Source organism: Bactrocera tryoni, unplaced genomic scaffold (genome assembly GCF_016617805.1).
Source record: "Bactrocera tryoni isolate S06 unplaced genomic scaffold, CSIRO_BtryS06_freeze2 scaffold_11, whole genome shotgun sequence".
Lineage (NCBI taxonomy): Eukaryota > Metazoa > Arthropoda > Insecta > Diptera > Tephritidae > Bactrocera > Bactrocera tryoni.
In genome coordinates this window covers 11,531,135-11,552,809 of record NW_024395824.1, presented here as the reverse complement: position 1 = coordinate 11,552,809, position 21,675 = coordinate 11,531,135, and the positions used below count along the sequence as shown (strand labels likewise).

General features: G+C 40.9%; 1 protein-coding gene across 7 annotated transcripts in view; it reads right to left on the bottom strand.

Annotated features, from left to right (window-relative positions):
• Positions 1-20,714: 20,714 nt before the first annotated feature.
• The window catches only part of LOC120779468 (probable cation-transporting ATPase 13A3), a 102,986-nt gene continuing 102,025 nt past the window's right edge, over positions 20,715-21,675 (bottom strand). For all 7 annotated transcript variants that reach the window (XM_040111732.1, XM_040111731.1, XM_040111734.1 and 4 more), the window contains one exon: positions 20,715-21,640. In XM_040111732.1, coding sequence (XP_039967666.1) covers positions 20,895-21,640 — 746 coding nt within the window. In that variant the 3' untranslated portion in view covers positions 20,715-20,894. The remainder of the gene's footprint in view (positions 21,641-21,675) is intronic.

The window sequence follows — 21,675 nt, the reverse complement described above, 5'->3', positions numbered from 1 at the left end:
CCGACCATGAAGAAGTTCGAATAGCAATTGCCCGCCTGAAGAACAACAAAGCGGCAGGGGCCGACGGATTGCCGGCCGAGCGATTTAAACACGGCGGCGAAGAACTGATAGGGAGCATGCATCAGCTTCTTTGTAAAATATGGTCGGACGAAAGCATGCCCAACGATTGAAATTTAAGTGTGCTATGCCCAATCCATAAAAAAGGAGACCCCAAAATCTGCGCCAACTACCGTGGGATTAGCCTCCTCAACATCGCATATAAGGTTCTATCGAGCGTATTGTGTGAAAGATTAAAGCCCACCGTCAACAAACTTATTGGACCTTATCAGTGTGGCTTCAGACCTGGAAAATCAACAACCGACCAGATATTCACCATTCGCCAAATCTTGGAAAAGACCCGTGAAAGGAGAATCGACAAACACCACCTCTTCGTCGATTTCAAAGCTGCTTTCGACAGCACGAAAAGGAGCTGCCTTTATGCCGCGATGTCTGAATTTGGTATCCCCGCAAAACTAATACGACTGTGTAAGCTGACGTTGAGCAACACCAAAAGCTCCGTCAGAATCAGGAACGACCTCTCCGAGCCGTTCGATACCAAACGAGGTTTCTGACAAGGCGATTCCCTATCGTGCGACCTTTTCAACCTGCTTCTGGAGAAAATAGTTCGAGCCGCAGAACTAAATAGAGAAGGTACCATCTTCTATAAGAGTGTACAGCTGCTGGCGTATGCCGATGATATTGATATCATCGGCGTTAACACCCGCGCCGTTAGTTCTACTTTCTCCAGACTGGACAAGGGAGCAAAACAAATGGGTCTAGCAGTGAACGAGGGCAAGACAAAATGTCTCCTGTCATCAAACAAACAGTCGTCGCACTCGCGACTTGGCACTCACGTCACTGTTGACAGTCATAACCTAGAAGTTGTAGATAATTTCGTCTATCTTGGAACCAGCGTAAACACCACCAACAATGTCAGCCTAGAAATCCAACGCAGGATAAATCTTGCCAGCATGTGCTACTTCGGACTGAGTAGGCAATTGAGAAGCAAAGTCCTCTCTCGACAAACAAAAACCAAACTCTATAAGTCACTCATAATTCCCGTCCTGCTATATGGTGCAGTCTTGGACGATGTCAACAACGGATGAGTCGAAGTTGCGAGTTTTCGAGAGAAAAGTTCTGCGAAAGATTTATGGTCCTTTGCGCGTCGGTAACGGCGAATACCGCATTCGATGGAACGATGAGCTGTACGAGATATACGACGACATCGACATAGTTCAGCGAATTTAAAGACAGCGGCTACGCTGGCTAGGTCATGTTGTCCGTATGGACGAAAACACTCCAGCTCTGAAAGTATTCGACGCAGTACCCGCCGGGGGAAGCAGAGGAAGAGGAAGACCTCCACTCCGTTGGAAGGACCAAGTGGAGAAGGACCTGGCTTCGCTTGGAATATCCAATTGGCGCCACGTAGCGAAAAGAAGAAACGACTGGCGCACTGTTGTTAACTCGGCTATAATCACGTAAGCGGTGTCTACGCCAATTAAGAAGAAGAATTGTCAAAAACAAAAAAAAATAAAAAATATACTAACATAATGCCAGACACAGCTGAAGAATTAATTAAACAACTTAACCAAATGAGGTTAGATTATGGGCAAACCATCCATCCTTCAAATCCTTCCAACCATCCTTTAAACCCTCCCACCCCTAACCAAATTTAATAACGACAATAGTTTGAGAAGTACTCGAACGAATGAGTACTCAGAATATAACTGACTTTACCGAACCCGACCACAGCGTGACACTGAACGCGAACAACATAAACGATTTAGATAAGATTTCGGACATTGTTAAATGCCTTAGAGAATTTTCAAGATGTCCAGGAGAATTGACCTCCTGGAGGAATAGCGTAGACAGAATTTTAAAAGCTCCACGATCAGGCATAAAATAATTGGCGATGCCGACACCGCATTGGAATCGTATAATACTCCACTTGATTGGAGTCAAATTCGAAAATGTCTCATGATGCATTATTCGGATAAAAGGGACATAGGTACCCTCGAATACCAGATGACCACTCTGGTCGAACGCCACGACGATATTCCGACCTTCTACCAAAAAGTTTACCAACACCTTTCCCTTATATTAGACAAAATTTCATGTCTCGAGTTATGCGACGAGTCCATACGGACTATGACAAATTCATAAAGGGACAAAGCCCTTGACCCATTTATTAGAGGACTAAATGGTGATTTACCTCGTCTTCTCAGCATGAGAGAACCGACAACCTTGCCCTAAGCACTACATTTATGTCAAAAACTTGACAACATGACGTATAGAATTTATCATGCGAATAATACGCACAAAGCCAATATTCAACCACCACCACGACCTCCCCGAAATAATAATTTTAATAACTTTAATAACAATAGAGCTTTTTACCCCGAATTAACTTATTCCCACTCCCTTAGACGAAATTTCGACCAACAAACATTCGGTCGCGAAACAAACCGATATCCCCGACTTATGCCGAGGTTCAACAATTACCCGAACAACCCCCATATTACTAGAGAAAATACTTCTTTTAATAACAGACCGAACCTACCACCTAAACCACCGACCCCAATGGAAGTAGACCAGTCCATACGGTCAAGACAAATTAATTATCAAAATAGGCCCAATATATTCCAGGACAATGGACCACCGAAACGTCCTATTTCCGCACAACTGACTCACCTTCCAAGCAAAATACAAAGAAATTTTTTTACTAACGCAGTCGAATTAGAATAAGGTCAGACGAAAGAATGTCCGAAGATTGGAATTTAAGTGTGCTGGGCTCATTCCACAAAAAAGGGAGACCACACAATCTGCGCCAACTTCTTCTTCTTCTTTAATGCCAACAGCGCGACAGTCGTTTCTCCTTTTTGCTACAAGGCGCCAATCGGAGATTCCAAGCGAAGCCAGGTCCTTCTCCACTTGGTCCTTCCAACGGAGTGGAGGTCTTCCTCTTCCTCTGCTTGACCCGGCGGGTACTGCGTCGAATACTTTCAGAGCTGGAGTGTTGTCGTCCATTCGAGCAACATGATCTAGCCACCGTAGCCGCTGTCTTTTATTTCGCTGCACTATGTCAATGTCGTCGTATATCTCATACAGCTCATCGTTCCATTGAATGCGTTATTTGCCGGGGCCAACTCGCAAAGGACCATAAATCTTTCGCAAAACCTTTCTCTCGAAAACGCGCAGCGTCGACTCATCATTTGCTGTCATCGTGCATTTCTCTGCACCATATAGCAAGATGGGAGTAATGAATGACTTAGAGAGTTTGGTTTTTGTTCGTCGAGAGAGGACTTTACTTCTCAATTGCCTATTTAGTCCGAAGTAGCACCTGTTGGCTAGAGATATCCTGCGTTGGATTCGGAGGCCGACGTTTTTGTTGGTGTTGAAGCTGGTTCCAAGATAGACAAAATTATCTAAAACTTCAAAGTTATGACTGTCAACAGGTTCGTGGCTCCCTGCGGGGAGGGAGATAAGAATATTCCCGCGGTAAGGCATGCCTGTCGTATGAGGCGACTAAAATCCAATATGCACTATGTCCGACATTCGCATGTCTGGTTTATTGAATGTCGGCATGGTGAGAGATGTCAGAAAAGTGCTATACTAAAATACTATCAAATTCATTGAATGGGTTTGCGATTATATAACAAACACAAAAATGAAAGGGATAACAAAAAAATCATACAGTCGGGTTCTTAAGAATTCCTCGGAATTTTTGGGGGCTCGACTGGCAGTAGCTTAAGCGCAAGCTTGGGCTACAGGTCACACCAAAGACTAAAACATGGTACCACGGGGAGCAGCCGCCCCTGAAGTTCGCTTCAGTCTGCTCATTGGGTCTTGGCCCTTTAGGGAGATTCGTGGTGGCTGTGGTTTACACCTAAATGCAGGAAGGGCAATTGTCCAATGTGGAGTCGCACTGCGGCCGGGTGCCGGACCCAGAGTACGGCAGAGGTTTTAGATGGGCCTCGAACCCGACCAAGGTGGCTAGGGTGTTTCCTTTGGTTTTCACCCGAACCGATTGGAACCAAAGTGTATGTGTGTGGGGCGGCACTCATACCTTGGTTTCTTCCAGAGTGTAGTGTTGTGCATGCACTTACACTTTGGGGCGCTGATCAACGCATTAATTTGATCTATGTGCTACTAGTAATAGATAGCACCGTGGATTTGAGCCTTCGCAGGCAGATACCCACGTAAAACACATTGACAGTTGTCAACAGGTTCGTGGGTACCTAGTAGCGAGTGCGACGACTGTTTGTTTCATGACAGGAGATATTTCGTCTTGCCCTCGTTCACCACCAGACCCATTTGCTTCGCTGCCTTATCCATTCTGGAGAAAGCAGAACAAACGGCGCGGTTGTTAAGGCCAATGATATCAATATCATCGGCATACGACAGAAGCTTTACACTCTTATAGATGACTGTACCTTTTCGGTTTAGTTCTGCAGCTCGAATTATTTTCTCCAGCAGCAGATTGAAGAAGTTGCCCGATATTGAGTCACCTTATCTAAAACCTTGTTTGGTATCGAACGGCCCGGAAAGGTCCTTCCCGATCTTATAGATCGGTTTAGTTCTGCAGCTCGAATTATTTTCTCCAGCAGCAGATTGAAGAAGTTGCACGATATTGAGTCACCTTACATGAAACCTTGTTTGGTATCGAACGGCCCGGAAAGGTCCTTCCCGATCCTGACGGAGCATTTGGTGTTGCTCAACGTCAGCACACAGCCGTATTAGTTTTGCGGGGATAACAAATTCAGATATCGCGGCATAAAGCAGAAGTGTTCCCTCCATAATTCTTGTATGCTTTGGGCATCGGTCACTAGATCACCTCCTTCGATTCTAGAAGAGTATGCTCCGGTCTTGAAACCTTCTGTTAGTCTCCGCAATTTTTTGTAGAATTTTCGAGCATTACCACTGCCGGCCAGCTTGTCAAGCTCTTCATACTCACCCATTTCGGGCTCTTTCTTTATCTGTGTGCAAATGAGTCTCGCTTCCTTCTTAAACTCTCGGTAGCTATCCCATCCTGCACGTGTTGTATTCGATCGTAACGTTGCGAGGTACGCAGTCTGTTTTCTCTCCACTGCGGCACGTCTCCTCGTCGTACCAGCTGTTCTTTTGCATTTTTCGAAAACCAATGGTTTCGGTTGCAGCTGTACGTAAGAAGCTTGAAATGCCGTCCCACAGTTCCTTTATACCGACTTCTTGACAAGTGGTCTCAGAGAGCAGGAGTGCAAGCCGAGTAGAAAATCGTTCGATCATTTGTTGTAATTGCAGCTTCTCGACGTCGAACCTTCCTTGTGTTTGTTGACATGCGTTTTTTGCTGCACAGAGGCGGGTGCGAATCTTGGCTACAACAAAATAGTGGTATAAGTCCTCGATGTAAGGACCTCCGAGCGTACGCACGTCTAGAACACTGGAGACGTGTCTTCCGTCCATCACAGCATGATCGATCTGGTTGGTGGTTTTTCGATTCGGAGACAGCCAAGCAGCTTGATGAATTTTCTTATGCTGGAATCTAGTACTACAGATAAACAAATTTGCGCCAAAAATCATCCTTCTCATCCATCGATATGTTGAAGAACATCGCCTTGATGCGGATTGTGGCTAGACGTTCACCGGAGTGAATATTAGTACTCGCCGACGGAGCCTCACTCCCACCACGAATCCCACACCAAACTTGCGCTCTATTATATGGCCACTGTAGTAAATGCCACAAGGACCTACTCGCCTCAGTCCTTGTCCAGCCTTTATTTTCACGAGGACATCAACCAGCTGGGCAGCAGCACCTTCCCAATTAAGGGACCGGACATTCCAGGTGCATGCCCTCATAGCATAATCTTTATTTCGTTCGCCATGGTCGTCATCAAAAGGGGGGTCTCTCATCTCTCATACGTGGCGGGTCCCAAACACTGTGACGACCCTGTGTAGGGGATGTTTCGCTTTCTAATTTTACTTCGCCTTCAAACGGATGTTCTTCGGCTACCCAGAGGATATATAAAATATGAAATTCAAAATGTAGATGTAGTTGTATGGATTTCACCTATTAATGTTTATAACATAATACTACGTCCAAATTTCGTTGAAAATGGTAGTGTAGTTCTTGAGACATATAGATATAAAGAAGCGGTGTGCCACGCCCATTGTCGAAATTTTAGATCGATTCACTTGAAATACTTAAGTGCCATTTTAGCTGTAACATTTTTACCTCTTGTATTTATTTAACAAGTTATCACTTTTAGCGTGGGCGCGGATGTCTTTCGATTTCACCCAATTTCACACTGTAAGAGGAAGCAAACTGAACATTAAGCAAGTTTGGTCGACAAAGGGACCACGCCCACTTCTTGAAAATTTGCACCAAATTGCAGTTTTGTGTCCTAGTTCGGAGTTCAGTTATAGCACTTTATATGTTTTCGATTAACGGCATTACGTGTATAAGGTTTTATTACCATTTCTCAATTTTTCGCTTGTGCGGACGTACGGACAGAGTGTCGCCCGGAATTAAAATCGACTTCTCAATCTGATCTTTTATGACGAGATACAAAATTCTCGTGCCTCTGGATAGCCAAACATCGGTTTGTTTCTAAACTTTCGAAATGGCTGGAATGATTTTGCTGAAATTTTGTGTGCTTATCGAGTACCTCTGATAATCAGCAAAGCTATATTTTGCAATGTATAACTAAATGTTTTACATTTGGTCCACCGCTGATATTATTTTTAATTTTTTTAGACAAAACATTTTGTTTTTATTATTTCACGCATTAAAAAATGCATGCAATTCCAAATTTTCACATACAAGTATATAATACCCATGAAAAGAGGATGGTCACACACGGACAGCACGAAAAAGAGCTGGCTTTATGCCGCGATGTCTGAATTTGGTATCCCCGCAAAACTAGTACGGCTGTCAGGGGCGTCGCGAGGATCCAGATCATGGGGGGTGAGTCCCTTTGAAATGCCGACTCATTTCAAGAATTTGCCGATTTAATGTACTTATATGTTTATAAATATATATAAAATAGGGATATCTTCATTTCTGATTATTTTCGAATTACGGAGAAGTTTGACAACATAATAGCATAATTCATTATTTTATTCTCAAATAAGTATTGTACATATTAGTATAATCATCATTTAATATGTTTCTCTTAATATAAAATACATATATTGTTCAGCGACGTGTTACGCGGGAAAAAACAAGATTTTCTTAAGAAATTGAATTGCAAAAAATATAAATTTCTAAGTTATATTTTCACTCTGCGATGTTTCAACATTGACCATTTTCCAACAACATCGCGCAGATCGATTTCGTCTACTTTATCCTTTGAAGAAGAAAGCAGCATCAAAGAATTCAAACGTTCATACCCCATTGTTGTACGCAAATCGTTGAAAACAAATTTCAATTTACTAAAAGACCGTTCACATGAAGCTGACGTAACAGGAGCAGTCATTATGTAATGAACAATTTTGTACGCAGAAGGAATGACTTTCTCAATTTGTACGCTACTATAGAAATGTCATCGAAAGATTTACACTCTTTACATGAATCAAAAAGAATTTGTGTTTCAGCAAAAATACAATCTAGATCTTCACTGAAGAACTTAGGTTCCAATTGCACAACAAATTGTATAGATTCTATTGTAATATTACTTCTGTTAGCAGGAATTATGAACATCTCTTGAATGGGTTTGAAGGTTGACATAGTTTCTTGCAAATTATCTTGAATACAATTTGTGAAATTTTCGAGGACAATTTTGAATTCTTTTCTATAAAATGTCTGGAAATCAAAATTACAAGCAGTTGCTGGATTGTCGTCATATTTCTTCGGAGCACGGCGTGTTCTGTGGTGTTTCGAAAAGTCATTTTCAGGGTTGATCTGACACTTTTCAGCAAATGCAACTGAACTCGCTAGCAATGCGTTAATTTGTGAATCGTCATTCATTTGTTGGAATGACGCTGATGTGCTTTCAATCAGCATGATGTTCAATTCCTCGGCTTCCAAACTTTCCGTCAAATCGAGTTTCTTGTCAGAACGAGTTTCTTGTGAATATAAATATTGCACATATAAAAGTAAATTAGGAGATAACCGACTTTTGAAAGAATGACGATCGATAGTAAATTCATTCTTCGAACTTAAAAAAAATATATTCAACCACTGTTATTCGAACATTGTAGTGTTTTAATAATCCTCGTGGAAATTACGAAAAGGTGTCTTTTTAAGCTTGCTTCCCCAATTATAGAGCTATTTATTGCGTTTTACTGAAGTTAGAATTTTCATAAATGCCGGCTAGTGAATTCGCAATGGATATGACGTAAAAATTAATGTGCAATAATATATGTTGATGAAAATCTTAAAAATATTCAATAAGTTTTGACAACAAATTTCCGGGTACTTGGCAACTCTTACTGGAATTGCCGAAATGAACTTTCAAATTTTTAGTTATGATATTAAAATGGCCGAAAATGCCGACTCGTTCGCGACGCCCCTGACGGCTGTGTAAAGTAAGGTTGAGCAATACCAAAAAAGCTTCGTCAGGATCAGGAAGGACCTCTCCGAGCCATTCAATTACAAACGAGGTTTCATACAAGGCGATTTCCTTTTGTGCGACTTCTTCAATCTGCTCTTGGAGAAAATAATTCGAGCCTTACAACTTAAGTATCTTCTAAAAGTGTGTACAACTGCTGGCGTGCGCCGATGACATCAATATCATTGGCCTCAACAACAGCGCCGTTAGTCCTGCTTTCTTCAGAATGGACAAAAAAGTAAAGCAAACGGGTCTGGTAATGAAGGATGGCAAGAACAAATACATATCTTCTGTCATCAAACAAACAGTCGTCGCACTCGCCACTAGGCGCCCACGTCACTGTTGACAGTTATAACTTCGAAGTCGTAGATAATTTCGTATGGAAGCATTCTGTGCAGAGGAAATTTTTGGAGGAAGCATACATTCAAAACAATTTGAGAAATGTCTGGCTTTTGGTTAATATATACACTTATACAGCTACCAGTTATACAAAGTGCGTTCCAAAGTAAACAGGACTTAAAAAATGTTTTCTTCGGCAAAATCAATTTATTTTATTCAAAGTAGTCTCCTTTTGCTTCAATATAGCTTTTTGCACGGCATGTCGAACGAGTGTTTTAGCTCGTTGGCCGGTATGACCGCCAGTATGCCGGTGCAAACCTTTTCAATGGCCTCTACGTCTGCATAACGTACAGTGCCATATCAAGTGAATACGAGGAGTGGTTAATGATTAAAATGGGATTTTTGGTCAAATAATCGTACTTCGAATGTTGGATACTGAGCAAATTTTGATCGTCAGTCAATTTGAGCGGAATAAACCGTGTATACACCTTTCGTAAGCCCAAATGTTCGGTGAAAATGCGATAAGTCGATGTTTTGAAGATGTTCAATTTCAATGAATTTCAATGATGATTTCGGCAGATTTTTGAAGAATTCACGCACAGTTTCGATGGAAGTTCCGGTGATTAGGCAGATTGATTGGCCCACATTGAATTTGTTGAAACCACTCGTGCACTCGGTATAGGCAATCATCGCCATAAACTTGTTTCATCAATTGAAACGATTCGGTAAAGGTTTTACCAATTTTAAAACAAAATTTAAAGTTGGCTCTTTGTTGAAAGCTCAGTTTCGCACCGATAACGAAAACATACTGACCCTTAAAACACTCTCTTTCACTTCCAATGGTTGAAATGTCATGAAATTCTCACTGAACAGTCGATACAGTTAGCAGATTCTAACGCACCAATCGACATATAGATGGCGCTAGATTCAAAATGTCCGGTTTACTTTGGAACACACTTTGTATTTATAGAGATATCTACGTATTTTCTTAAAAAGGAGGATATTCTGAATATCCTTTGGAACCATGGTGTTTGTCAGCATTTAGAAACCCCGAATTTGGCGTGTACCAAGCACGATTTAATGAAATCCATGCAAAAGCACGCTGTATTATTGGAATATTTACGGGAAATGAAACTCAATTAACTAAAATTAGTTATAAAATTAGAGATCATATTATGTTGTCTTTAGGCAATAATTGAATGAAACGTTCCGACATTTGAATTCATATTTTGTTTTAATAAATATATTTTCAATAAAAACAAGAGCTTGGAATTAACATGTCGTAAATGTTGATGTCTATTTTTGAACTCTTCTCTTTAAAACATCAAGCTCATGAGTTTTAGACGGAAACTCCACAACTTTTACTTGCATATCTGCTTTAGGTGCCTCTTCTTTTATTTGTAGCGATCCCTTCTTTAAAGCAGTTAATTTCTCAAATTGATATGAAATTGGATTTCACTTTCGACAGTGGGCTCCGTTAAGTTTTAGCGTCAATGCATCCCATAACTTATTTGCTACAACTTTGCCTTATCCACAATTAGGCAAACTAGTTTCTGCCAAGTCCTGATGCTGTAGCATAAAATCACACCTAAATTGTTTTACGCATATTTATTTTGTTAATTTTTTCCTTAAATCACTAGTCATGTAAAAGGAAAATAATTTACATTTTGCCTCCGACTATTTGTAACTGATTTATTTACAACTTTTTTTTTAATTCGTACTATAACGTTTCTCAAATAGCTAACGAATGATATTTCGATTCTTTCGTACAAACGAGAACATGTTATCGAATGAGGAAATTTCAAATTTCGAAAGTGCGCATTCCATAGCGAGTACAATGACCCAAAAACAAAAAAATATATAAATTTCGCTCGTTAACGGGTGCTGCGATTAAGGCCCAGCTTTGAAATCGACGAAAAGGTTGTGTGTATCGATCCTCTTTTCACGGGTCTTTTCCAAGATTTGGTGAATATCTCGTCAGTTGTACATTTTCCAATCAGTGTGTTGATGGTGGGATTCAATCTTTTACACAATAGGCTTGATAGAACCTTATATATGATGTTGAGGAGGATTATTCCACGGTAGTTGGCGCAGAATTTGGGGCCTCCCTTTATGAGGATTGAGCAAAGCATACTTAAATTCCAATCGTTGGGCATGCTTTCGTCCGACCATATTCTACAAAGAAGCTGATGCATGCTCCTTATCAGTTCTTTGCCGCCGCATTTGAATAGCTCGGCCGGCAATCCATCGGCCCCCGCTGCTTTGTTGTTCTTTAGACGGGTAATTGCTATTCGAACTTCTTCATGGTCGGGCAATGGAACTTTCACTCCATCGTCATCAATTGGGGAATCGGGTTCACCATCTCTTGGTGTTATGTTTCCACTGCCATGCAGCAGCCTGGAGAAGTGTTCCCTCTATAATTTTAGTATGCTCTGGGCATCAACTCTCGGTGTCTATCCAATTCCACACGTGTTCTGGTTGATTGTAATGTTGCGAGGAAGGTTGTCTGTTTTCTCTCTACTGCGACACGGCACTCCTAACGTACCAGCTGTTCTTTTGCATTTTCCGAAAACCAATGGTTTCGTTTGCAGCTGTAAATAAGGAGCTTGAAATGCCGTCCCACAGTTCCCTTATAACGACTTGCCAAGAGTATAAGTCGAGCAGAAAATCGTTCGGCTGCCTGTTGTGATTGTTGTCGTGCGCTGTTGTGATAACTTTTGGCGAGAGTATGGATTGTTCCCTTCCTTATTTACTTTCATTTCTATTGAGTTAACATCGATTAATAAACTGACAAAATTTCTTTAGTTACATTTTTCGAAGTGTGTTACCATAAATGAGAATCGAAACAAATTAAAACGGAATTTCGCTCATTTATGAGTTGCGTGTATCTTGGTTTATTTCTGAAATATATTTAATTTGCCCAGTACAATTTCTTGTCGGCTTTACTTTTGATTTTGATAACTATAAAGATCCACAAAGACAATGAATATAGAAGAAGTTTTATAGCCCTGACATACGAGAGCGCTAATATGCATTAGCGGGCTTAATTTACATTTCCTTGCGCTTTTGAACTATGTTAATGCAAGTTAGTAATGCACAAAAATTTCGTGCATTAAGCTGAATTTACTAAATTTGAGTAGGCAACACTGCCCAAAAATGGCTAGTTTCTGCTATTGTTTGACAGATGTCGCTTGAAATCTGCCGCCTTGTTTGTGTTTACAGCTTCAGAGGTGAACAGTTTTTATATTGCTAATTAAATTATGTGCAAGTATATTAACAAATTTTAATAGTTTTAGATGGCAGAAAATAAACAACGCACAGTTTGCTATCCATTTTTCCGAAATTCTTAACTTTTTCGCACAGTTTTATTTCACTTTTTTTTTAATAAATAAACAAATTTCACAATCAGCTGTCTAAATGCACAAGTCTGCCGTCTGCCACCATAAAACTGCAATGCGCATTAGCGTTGCTTAAGGCGCATTAACTTTGCTCGTCTGTCAGGGCTATTAGATATTTAGTTATTTATAACCAACTTTGGAACCCATATTTTGGCCTCTCTACCTATTTTATCGGCTTAAAATTTCAGGTTGCTTTCTTCCCAAATGCGGCAATTTTGTTTGTTTACATACCTATTGGGCTAGAAATAGGTCTGCTCGCTCTAAAAAATTTGCCTCGAAAACGTCGAATCTTCTTGGAACTTTTCAAGAGTCCATAGAGCGAAGCCATGTCGCTTGGGAAGGTTGAGGGGCTTCAGTTCTTGCACAAGCTGTATTTTGTACGATTTCAATTTAAGATCTCGACGTAAAATGCGCCAAGTTGTTGCATACGTCAGTCATTGTTGCTGCGTACAGCGCTGAATCGACTCTCCCCGGTCTTCTGTATTTTCTTCACTGCGAGTTAGACGTGGTCTATTCGGTCGAATATTATCCAATGATTATTGCTGGGTCTCAAGAAGGTACGCTCAGTAGGCCGATTATGTTGACCATAGGTTGAGCGAAGCACGGAAACACATTCTTTACAGAACGTGAATTTTCGTAATAAAGTAGAACGATTGTAGTAAATGTAGTTCAGGCGTAAGTCCTTCTATGATGAAATGCCAAACAATACTGAGCAAAAATAATATGACAGCTTGACACGACTCATTCATGATTTGTCTAAAAAAGGCTCTTGAGAAAAATACATCTACTTGGATCACCCGTTAAAGCAAATATTAGCTGGGAACTTTGTGCCTCAGAAGATTTTCGATGCTATTTGCAATGCCAAAGAAGCTTTGAATTATCCAAGTTAGTTTTTGAAAGTTTGAAAACTGTAAAGTGGGACACGCTTAGAACTTGGACTCTCGCTCAAATTGAACAAAATGTTCTGTACCAAATTAATATATCACAAAATATCCATATATTCACTGCTGAATTTTTGCACCATCTATGGATCAAATTTCATGGATTAGCTACGACACAATTACGCGTATTTGATCAGTTGATTAAAAGAAAAATATTGAACGAACCAGCTAATAGAAAGCCTATCTAAAAGGAAATTGACAGAAAAAATGTAGACTTAAAGCTATCTCAGAATGATAAAACTGGACTGTTTTATCGTAAATTACCTACTCGAAGTCTCCTTGCGAAAGGCGCAGTTTCTATGCAAAGCAATAAAAAAGGATTGGATGACAGCTGAGGAATGGTTTCGACAATTCAGAGGGGGTGAAAACGACACCATGGGTAAGCCAGCCGGCAGAAGACCTGTCACAACGAATACCGATCAAATCATGGAAAACAGTTAGGTAGACCGGCATGTGGCATCGCCTAAAAGATGGGAGTTAGTCACCAAACCATTTTAACCATCTGCAGAAGGCTGGATACACAAAAAAGCTTGATATTTGGGTGCCGCATGATTTGACGCAAAAAAACCTTCTGGACCGAATCTACGCCTGTTATATGCTGGTGAAACGGAACGAACTCGACCCATTTTTGAAGCGGATGGTGACTGGCGACGAAAAATGGATCACATACGACAATATCAAGTGAAAACGGTCGTGATCGAAGGCCGGTGAATCGTCCCAAGCAGTGGCCAAGCCGGGATTGACGGCCAGAAAGGTTTTGCTGTGTGTTTAGTGGGATTGGAAGGGAATCATCCACTATGAGCTGCTCCCATATGGCCAGACACTTAATTCTACCATCTACTGAGAGCAACTGGACCGTTTGAAGCAGGCGATCGACCAGAAGCGTTCAGAATTGGCCAACAGGAAGGGTGTAGTGTTCCGCCAGGACAACGACAGACCACACATTTCGTTATTGACTCGTCAGAAGCTCCGGGAGCTCGGATGGTAGGTTTTATCGCATCCATCACATTGCCCGAACATAGCGCCAAGTGATTACCATCTGTTCCTGTCCATGGCGAATGCCCTTGTTGGTGTAAAGTTGAACTCAAAAGAGGCTTGTGATAAGTGGCTGTCCGAGTTATTCGCAAATAAGGAGGAGGGCTTCTACGAGGGGGTATTATGAAGTTCCCGACTAGATGGAAACAGATTATCGAACGAAACGGCGCATATTTGAACTAAATCCGATCACTGTAAAACTTTTTATAAAGCATTGAATAAAAAGCAAAAAAGCGGAAGGAAGATATTTGACAACCTTATACATATACTCTATAGCTGACCCCGCAGCCGTTGTCCTGAGTGAAGTTATGTGTTTTGAAATGAAAAGAAAGTTAAATTTATCATTTGGTTTTTGTTTTTTTTCTTTTCAATGTAACTCAGCTTGATAAACAACAATTTTTAGTTTCTGTTCCGGTGTACAGAAACGATGGTTTTGCAACTCGTGAGCACGCCACGGCCGTGTGAAAAACATAACATTTCCAAATTTATGCCTCACACTATGCGACTCTCTTTAGGTGATTGTCATCTCACATGCAATTTTCACTGGAAACGAAATACGTTTGAACTGAAATGGGAAATCGTTAGAACTCAAGGGAATTCGTAGAATCAAGCATTCTGCCCTTGTATTCGATAGGTGTGTCACAATCAGTCGGGTTCCATTACACAGGTTCGTGGCATGATGATTGCGAAGCATAATAACGACCGATCCTACTTTGAGACGCAAATGATGCGGTGGCCTGTCCAAAGAATTTAGAATACCACTGGATAATTCACGGCGCTGTCTTCATTGTCAAGACGATCGATCGATTTGTATGAGCGCAAGTCTCCCGGAATTTGACTTTGACTCTTTTAGTTTAAGTCAACAACATCGGTATTTTTGGCAGCTAACATTGCGCGTGCACTTAAGGAATCGTAGTTACGATAATTTGGCCACTGTCCGAACATTTGTGATGAGTTCATCTTTCGTGAATTGACAAAGGGAAGATGGAATTGATATCGAACCACCGGAAATGTCTTCGGCAATGTCTTTTTTGTTCGTATCCCATAATTGACGCGGATTTGAAGGTTGATATGTCGAAATGATTATCGCGAAAAGTGTGCGAACTTCATTTTCATTCCAGTGATTAGCGTGTTCCAGCAATTGTTATTACTGGCTTACTTCTCCAAACCTTGCACATACGATACCATTCACAGTAAGCAATGACTCAAATAAAGTTGAACCGCGTACATTAATCAATAGCAACCGAAGATAGAAGCAGTCGTCGTTTTTCGGGTGGATTCTGTAAATTCGTCCTAATGCATTAGTTGAGAGCACATCTGGATTTCAATCTACTGGTTGGCCTTGCTTTCTGCGCAACTATTTCTTCAACGATGCATTCCATGTATAATATCAGGGTATTTCCGAATTGAGCAACGTTCTCGTAAACGGATCACTGACAAAAGTTGACAAAAAACTCGTCAATGTTAATTTTGTTGCTGGCGGTGTTTCCACTGGCTGTACTGTATTCTTAGAGTTGAAATGCACATTAATATAAACACATAAATAGCATGGTTTGAATTTGGTTAGCATTTTCATTAATGTTTAAAATGAAAAAAGTTGTTGTAGTGACATAACTACAATAGTTGGACATATGCTACCGCGGAGTTTTTTGCAGACATTGTGATGTTCTTCAATATTGCTGTATTTTGTTCTATCGCTAATAGTTTCGGCAGCGCATTCGACGAAAGACATTTTAAGACTCATTTTTCCTTCGGTTACATTGTTCAAATTTTACCAAGGATCCCTAATTTTTTTCAAAATTCAATGTAGCCTATGTCAAATTGGAAGAATGTAGCATTTTATTGGTGAAAGAATTTTTTAAATCGGCCCAGTACTTTTTGAGCCTATTCATTACAAACATACAAACATACAAAAATAGGTACAAATTTTTCCTTTTTATAATATTAGTGTAGATATAACTCATACACTGACTGACAAATTCTGCATAAGATTTGTTAGAAAAGCGAAAATCATTATTTATAAGTACATATCTAGTATATGGGAGTTGGGGTAGTATCGACCCGACCTTATCTATAAACTATTATCTTGCCACATATTAAAAAAAATGTTGTCTGGGTTACATTAAGGTACTTCACATACAATCACCATATCATATGGAAGCAGCCGGATGTTCGAGAATCCTGGCAATAGTTATATGGGGGCTAGGTCAAGTTTTCGCCCCAATTGTATCTATTTTAGGGACAAAAATCTACTGTTGTGAGTAAAACATGTTCTGTAATTTTCTGTGAGATAGCTCGAATATATTGGCCAGTATATCCAGCATAAGGTCACCCGGAAGTTCAAAAATCTTAATATTAGGTATAAGGGGGCTCAAGAAAGTATTGACCCGATTCAACCCGTTTTTGTCACAGAGAAAACATTTTGTCAGAAAAGGATTTTGTCCCCATTGACTGATACGTTCAGTCAAAAGGCAACTATAAATGCTAGGATTTACATATTCGGTATCTAGGGGACTGCACAGTTTTGTTTGGATTTGGACAACTTAAGAAATTATTAGTACAAAATTGTATCCCGTTATATTAATTACTTCTTGATTTGTGTATTGGAAAGTGGAAGAATCAAGTGGAATTTAAAATTAGGCTATATTAAATGTAGGCGTGGTTACTGCAACCAGCTAACCAATAGGCTTCATTCCAACTCCACCGCGCTTAGGTGAAATAAATGCAGCGGATGGAGCCATTTTAAGACCTGCTCAGGTTTTACGACACACAAGGAGTGGACCCCGAGTTACGACGCCCCATGCTGCCAACTACGCCCTTAGTCTCTACGACAGTGCAATCTGCACCTAGTTCTTGCACTGCGGCGCCACTCGACCAAAGGGGCCTACAGAGTACCTCCACCGTTCACAGGGGCTTAAATAGGCAGCATGACTGCCATTTTTATCCACTATATCACTTCCAGGATCTCCCACGGACACCCGCGACAAACTCGGATTTTACAATTTTACTGCAACGAAGTTCGGAACAGGATCGTAGAGATAGTCGTCAGCCGGGTATTTTGCTCCTTTGGACAACCGAACCTTTGTTAATATTAACAAAGCTAACTGGGTCGGCTTCACAAACCGAGAGCACCTTCACTGCTTTACTCATTCCTAGAGATGCAATCGTTGGCGAGCGTCACATCCGCAACTTGATCGCAGCAGTTACCGATTGCTTTATCCCGGCTGGAAAAATAGTAGAACTCCGTCCTAATTTCCCTGCCGAAGCAGCTGTTTCAAATAATGAGCGTAAATCCTTACGCTATGTCGATCCCTGCGAATGAGGGATCTCAATTTGGAAATTCGGCAAATGGTAAACCAACATAAGCGGACGAAATGGACAGAGCACCTGAGGTCCTGTAACCTCTCCACCGGTGTTAGTAAGCTTTGGATTACTGTCAAAGCTTTGCCTTATCCAGAGAGACCTGATGACCGAGTTAACCTCACGAAATCTGCGCTCATTCCATCGAGGTAAAAACTAAAAACTGAGAAGAAGAAAGGGTGGTGTCTTCTCCCCGTGTTTAATTTCTACAACTCGGAATTCCCTCACCCCTTTTTCTTGGTTACTGGCGTAGATACCGCTTACGCGATTATAGCCGAGTTAACAACAGCGGACCAGTCGTTTTTTCTTTTCGTTACGTGGTGCCATTTGAACAATCCAAGCGAGGCCAGGTTCTTCTCCACCTGGTTCTTCCAACGGAGTGAAGGTCTTCCTCTTCCTCTGTTTCCCCCGGCGGGTACTGCGTCGAATACTTTCAGAGCTGGAATATTTTCGTTCATTCCGACAACATGACCTAGCCAGCTTAGCTGCTGCCTTCTAATTCGCCGAACTATGTCAATGTCGTCATATATCTCATACAGCTCATCGTTCCATCGCGATATTCGCCGTGGCCAACGCACATAAGACCATAAATCTTTAGCAGAACCTTTCTCTCGAAAACTCGTAACGTTAACTCATCAGTTGTTGTCAACGTCCATGCCTCTGCACCATATAGCAGGACGGGCATAATGAGTGGTTTATAAAGTTTAGTTTATGTTCGTCGAGAGAGGACTTTATTTCTCAATTGCCTACTCAGTCCGAAATAGCATCTGTTGGCAAGAATTATTCCGCGCTGGATTTCCAGGCTGACACTGTTGGTGGTGTTTATACTGGGTCCTAAATAGACGAAATTATTTACGATTTCAAAGTTATGACAGTCAACAGTGACGTCCCTGGAGTTCGCTCCAGTCTGCTCATTGGGTTTGGCCCTTTGTGGAGATCCGTGGTGGCTGTGGGTAAAACCCAAATCGCGGGAAGAACTGACTTGTCAGTCGAATGTGGAGTTGCATTGCAACCGGGTGCCGGACCCAAAGTACGGCAGAGGTTTTAGATGGGCCTCGAGCCCTACCAAGGTGGTTAGTGTGTCCTTACCGCACTGCCAATTGGTACTGAAAATCCTTACCCAATTTTCAGGGCGCTGATCGGCGCATTGTATTGATCCGTTGTGCTTTTGAGCACCGTGGAGTTAAGCGTTTCATAAGCAGGATCCCACGTAAATCACATTGACAATTGTCAACAGTGACGTGAGAGCGAAGTCGCGAGTGCATCGACTGTTTGTTTGATGACAGGAGATATTTCGTCTTGCCCTCCTTCATTACCATACCCATTTGCTTTGCTTCCTTGTTCAGTCTGGAAAAAGCAGAACTAACAGCACGGGTGTTGAGGCCGTGATATCAATATCAACGGCATACGTCAGCAGCTGTACACTCTTATAAAAGATTGTATCTGTTCGATTAAGTTCTGCAGCTCGAATTATTTTTTCCAGCAGCAGATTGAAGAAGTCGCACGATTGGGAGTCACCTTGTCCGAAGCCTCGATTGGTATCGAACGGCTCGGAGAGATCCTTCCTGATACTGACGGAGTTCAGACATCGCGGTATAAAGGCAGCTCCTTTTCGTACTGTCGAAAGCAGCTTTGATATCGACGAAGAGGTGGTGTGTGTCGATTCTCCTTTCACGGGTCTTTTCCAAAATACAGCGCATGGTGAATATCTGGTCGGTAGTTGACTTTCCAGGTCTAAGGCCACCCAGATTAGGTCCAATCAGTTTGTTGACGGTGAGCTTTAATCTTTCACACAATACGCTTGATAGAACCTTATACGCGATGTTGAGGAGGCTTATCCCACGATAGTTGGCGCAGATTGTGAGGTCTACCTTTTTATGGATTGGGCAGAGCACACTTAAGTTCCAATCGTTGGGCATGCTTTCGTCTGCTCCATCGTCATCGATTGGGGAATCGGGTTCGCCTTCTCACGGCGTTGTGTGTTCACTGCCATTCAGCAGGTTGGAGAAGTGTTTCCTCCATAATTTAGGTACGCTCTGGGCATCGCTCACTAGATCACCTCTGGGGGTTCTACAAGAGTATGCTCCGGTTTTGAAACCTTTTGTTAGCCGCCACATTTTTTCGTAGAATTTTCGAGAATTACCCCTGTCGGCAAGCTTGTCAAGCTCTTCTTACTCCCTCAACCCCCATCGGAAATTTCTATCACCTCGTACGCTGATGATGGTACGATAACGACGTCGGGCAATAGAATCGATGGCATGTGCTCAAACGTAAACGGCTATCTCTACGACCTTTCTCGTTTCCTCCCTGCTCGGAACTTAAGACTGTAACCCACTAAATCCACAGCGACCATATTCACAAACTGGACGAAGGAGTACAAACTTGACCTCAATATTGCAGTCGATGGCAGTTAAAATTCCGACTGTCAATAACCCTAAAATACCTCCAACACACCGTTTTCAGACTTTATGAAATAAAATTTTGAGGTTTGCAAAATAACCTGACGTCTTGAAATTTTTTGAGTATTTTTTAGTTTTCAGAACCCTTAAATACATATAATTTATAGTTTTTTTGCGAAAATAACATACTAATTTTGAATGGGAAAGTAAAAGAATTATTCTATGTATTGACCATTGCTTTTTAAACATTTTGGCCACCTTTCGGGCAGTTTGTTGATACCATACTAATAGAAATGTTCGTCTGTTGAAGTAAACCAATCAAACAACCAATATTTGACTTCCCCGTAAAAATCAAAGTGCTGATCAGCCAATGCGTGTTCCATCGATGAAAATAAATGGTAATCGGAAGTGGCCAATTCTGGTAAATACTATAGGTGGAGTAGCAGCTCCCAGCTAAATACTATGATTGAATACTGTACCGATTTTGCTTTGTGTGCGAGTGAATTGTCGTATAACAAAATTTCACAAGTGATTTTTCGGTTTTCCACTTGTCTTTCATTCAACTCATGTGACACCCATTTTCTATATGCAGATTTGTTGCAGACCTGTAGTATGATGATTGAATAGGTTATCACGATTAATTTGTTTAATTCGTTTGCAAAAAATATACTTCAGTTTTATCTTACTAAACCAACCCATATTTATTATATACGAATTATATCTGAATATAATTGAAACATTAAAACTAACACAGCTAACAATTAATCTACAAAATAAATAGATCACTATATGCAAGTAACTAAACTTTAAAACAAAAAGTAAACTTAAAGTTATTGCAGTGACAACATTTAAATCTCATGAAATTTGTATTACATTAACATCACCACCTCTCATTTGTTTATCCGTCAACAGCGACTTGGTTGGATCGGATTCACTAAGTACACTGCATTCGGCTACCGTTGGCAAGATTTGAATTGCTTGGATTGATTCCGCTTCGAAGAAACTATTTAGCGCATTATTTTTTGATGCTGGCGTGTCGAAGTTTTGTTCAGCTCTTATTTCAACATACGTTGGTTTAATTTCTGTAAGTAGTGTTGAAGCATCGAATGCCTGACATGACTTTGTTATTGACGGCCATGTTTTGCAACACCGTAAATCATATTCGACGTGCATATATTTCCGTTTCGATTTTTTCATATTTCTTTCGCGGCGCAGTTGCACTTTTTGAAAGATTAAATTGTCAACAACGTATATCTCAACAATGACATGTACTAAAAAGTTGGCAGCTCCATAAAACAACATCCACAACCGAAAGCGGAAATCGTTAGGTACAACTAGTTGGAAAAAGTCTCGTATCCATTGCGAAGGATAACATACTAAATAACAAACAATTGCAAGATTTGTAACCAATGAAAAGCAGAAAGGAACATTCGACCAAATTGGTTTTCGATATGGCGCTCCCTTAGAAAATATAAATGCAAGTATAATATACTGAAAACTGGATATCGCAAACATAGTGTAGTTTTCGTAGCATCCTAAGTGATCTTCATCACTGTGTTTGAAAGCAACAAACCAGTCCTGTTGATGCAACTGATACCAACCTATAAATAAAAGAGACACTTTGATTTTACAAGGA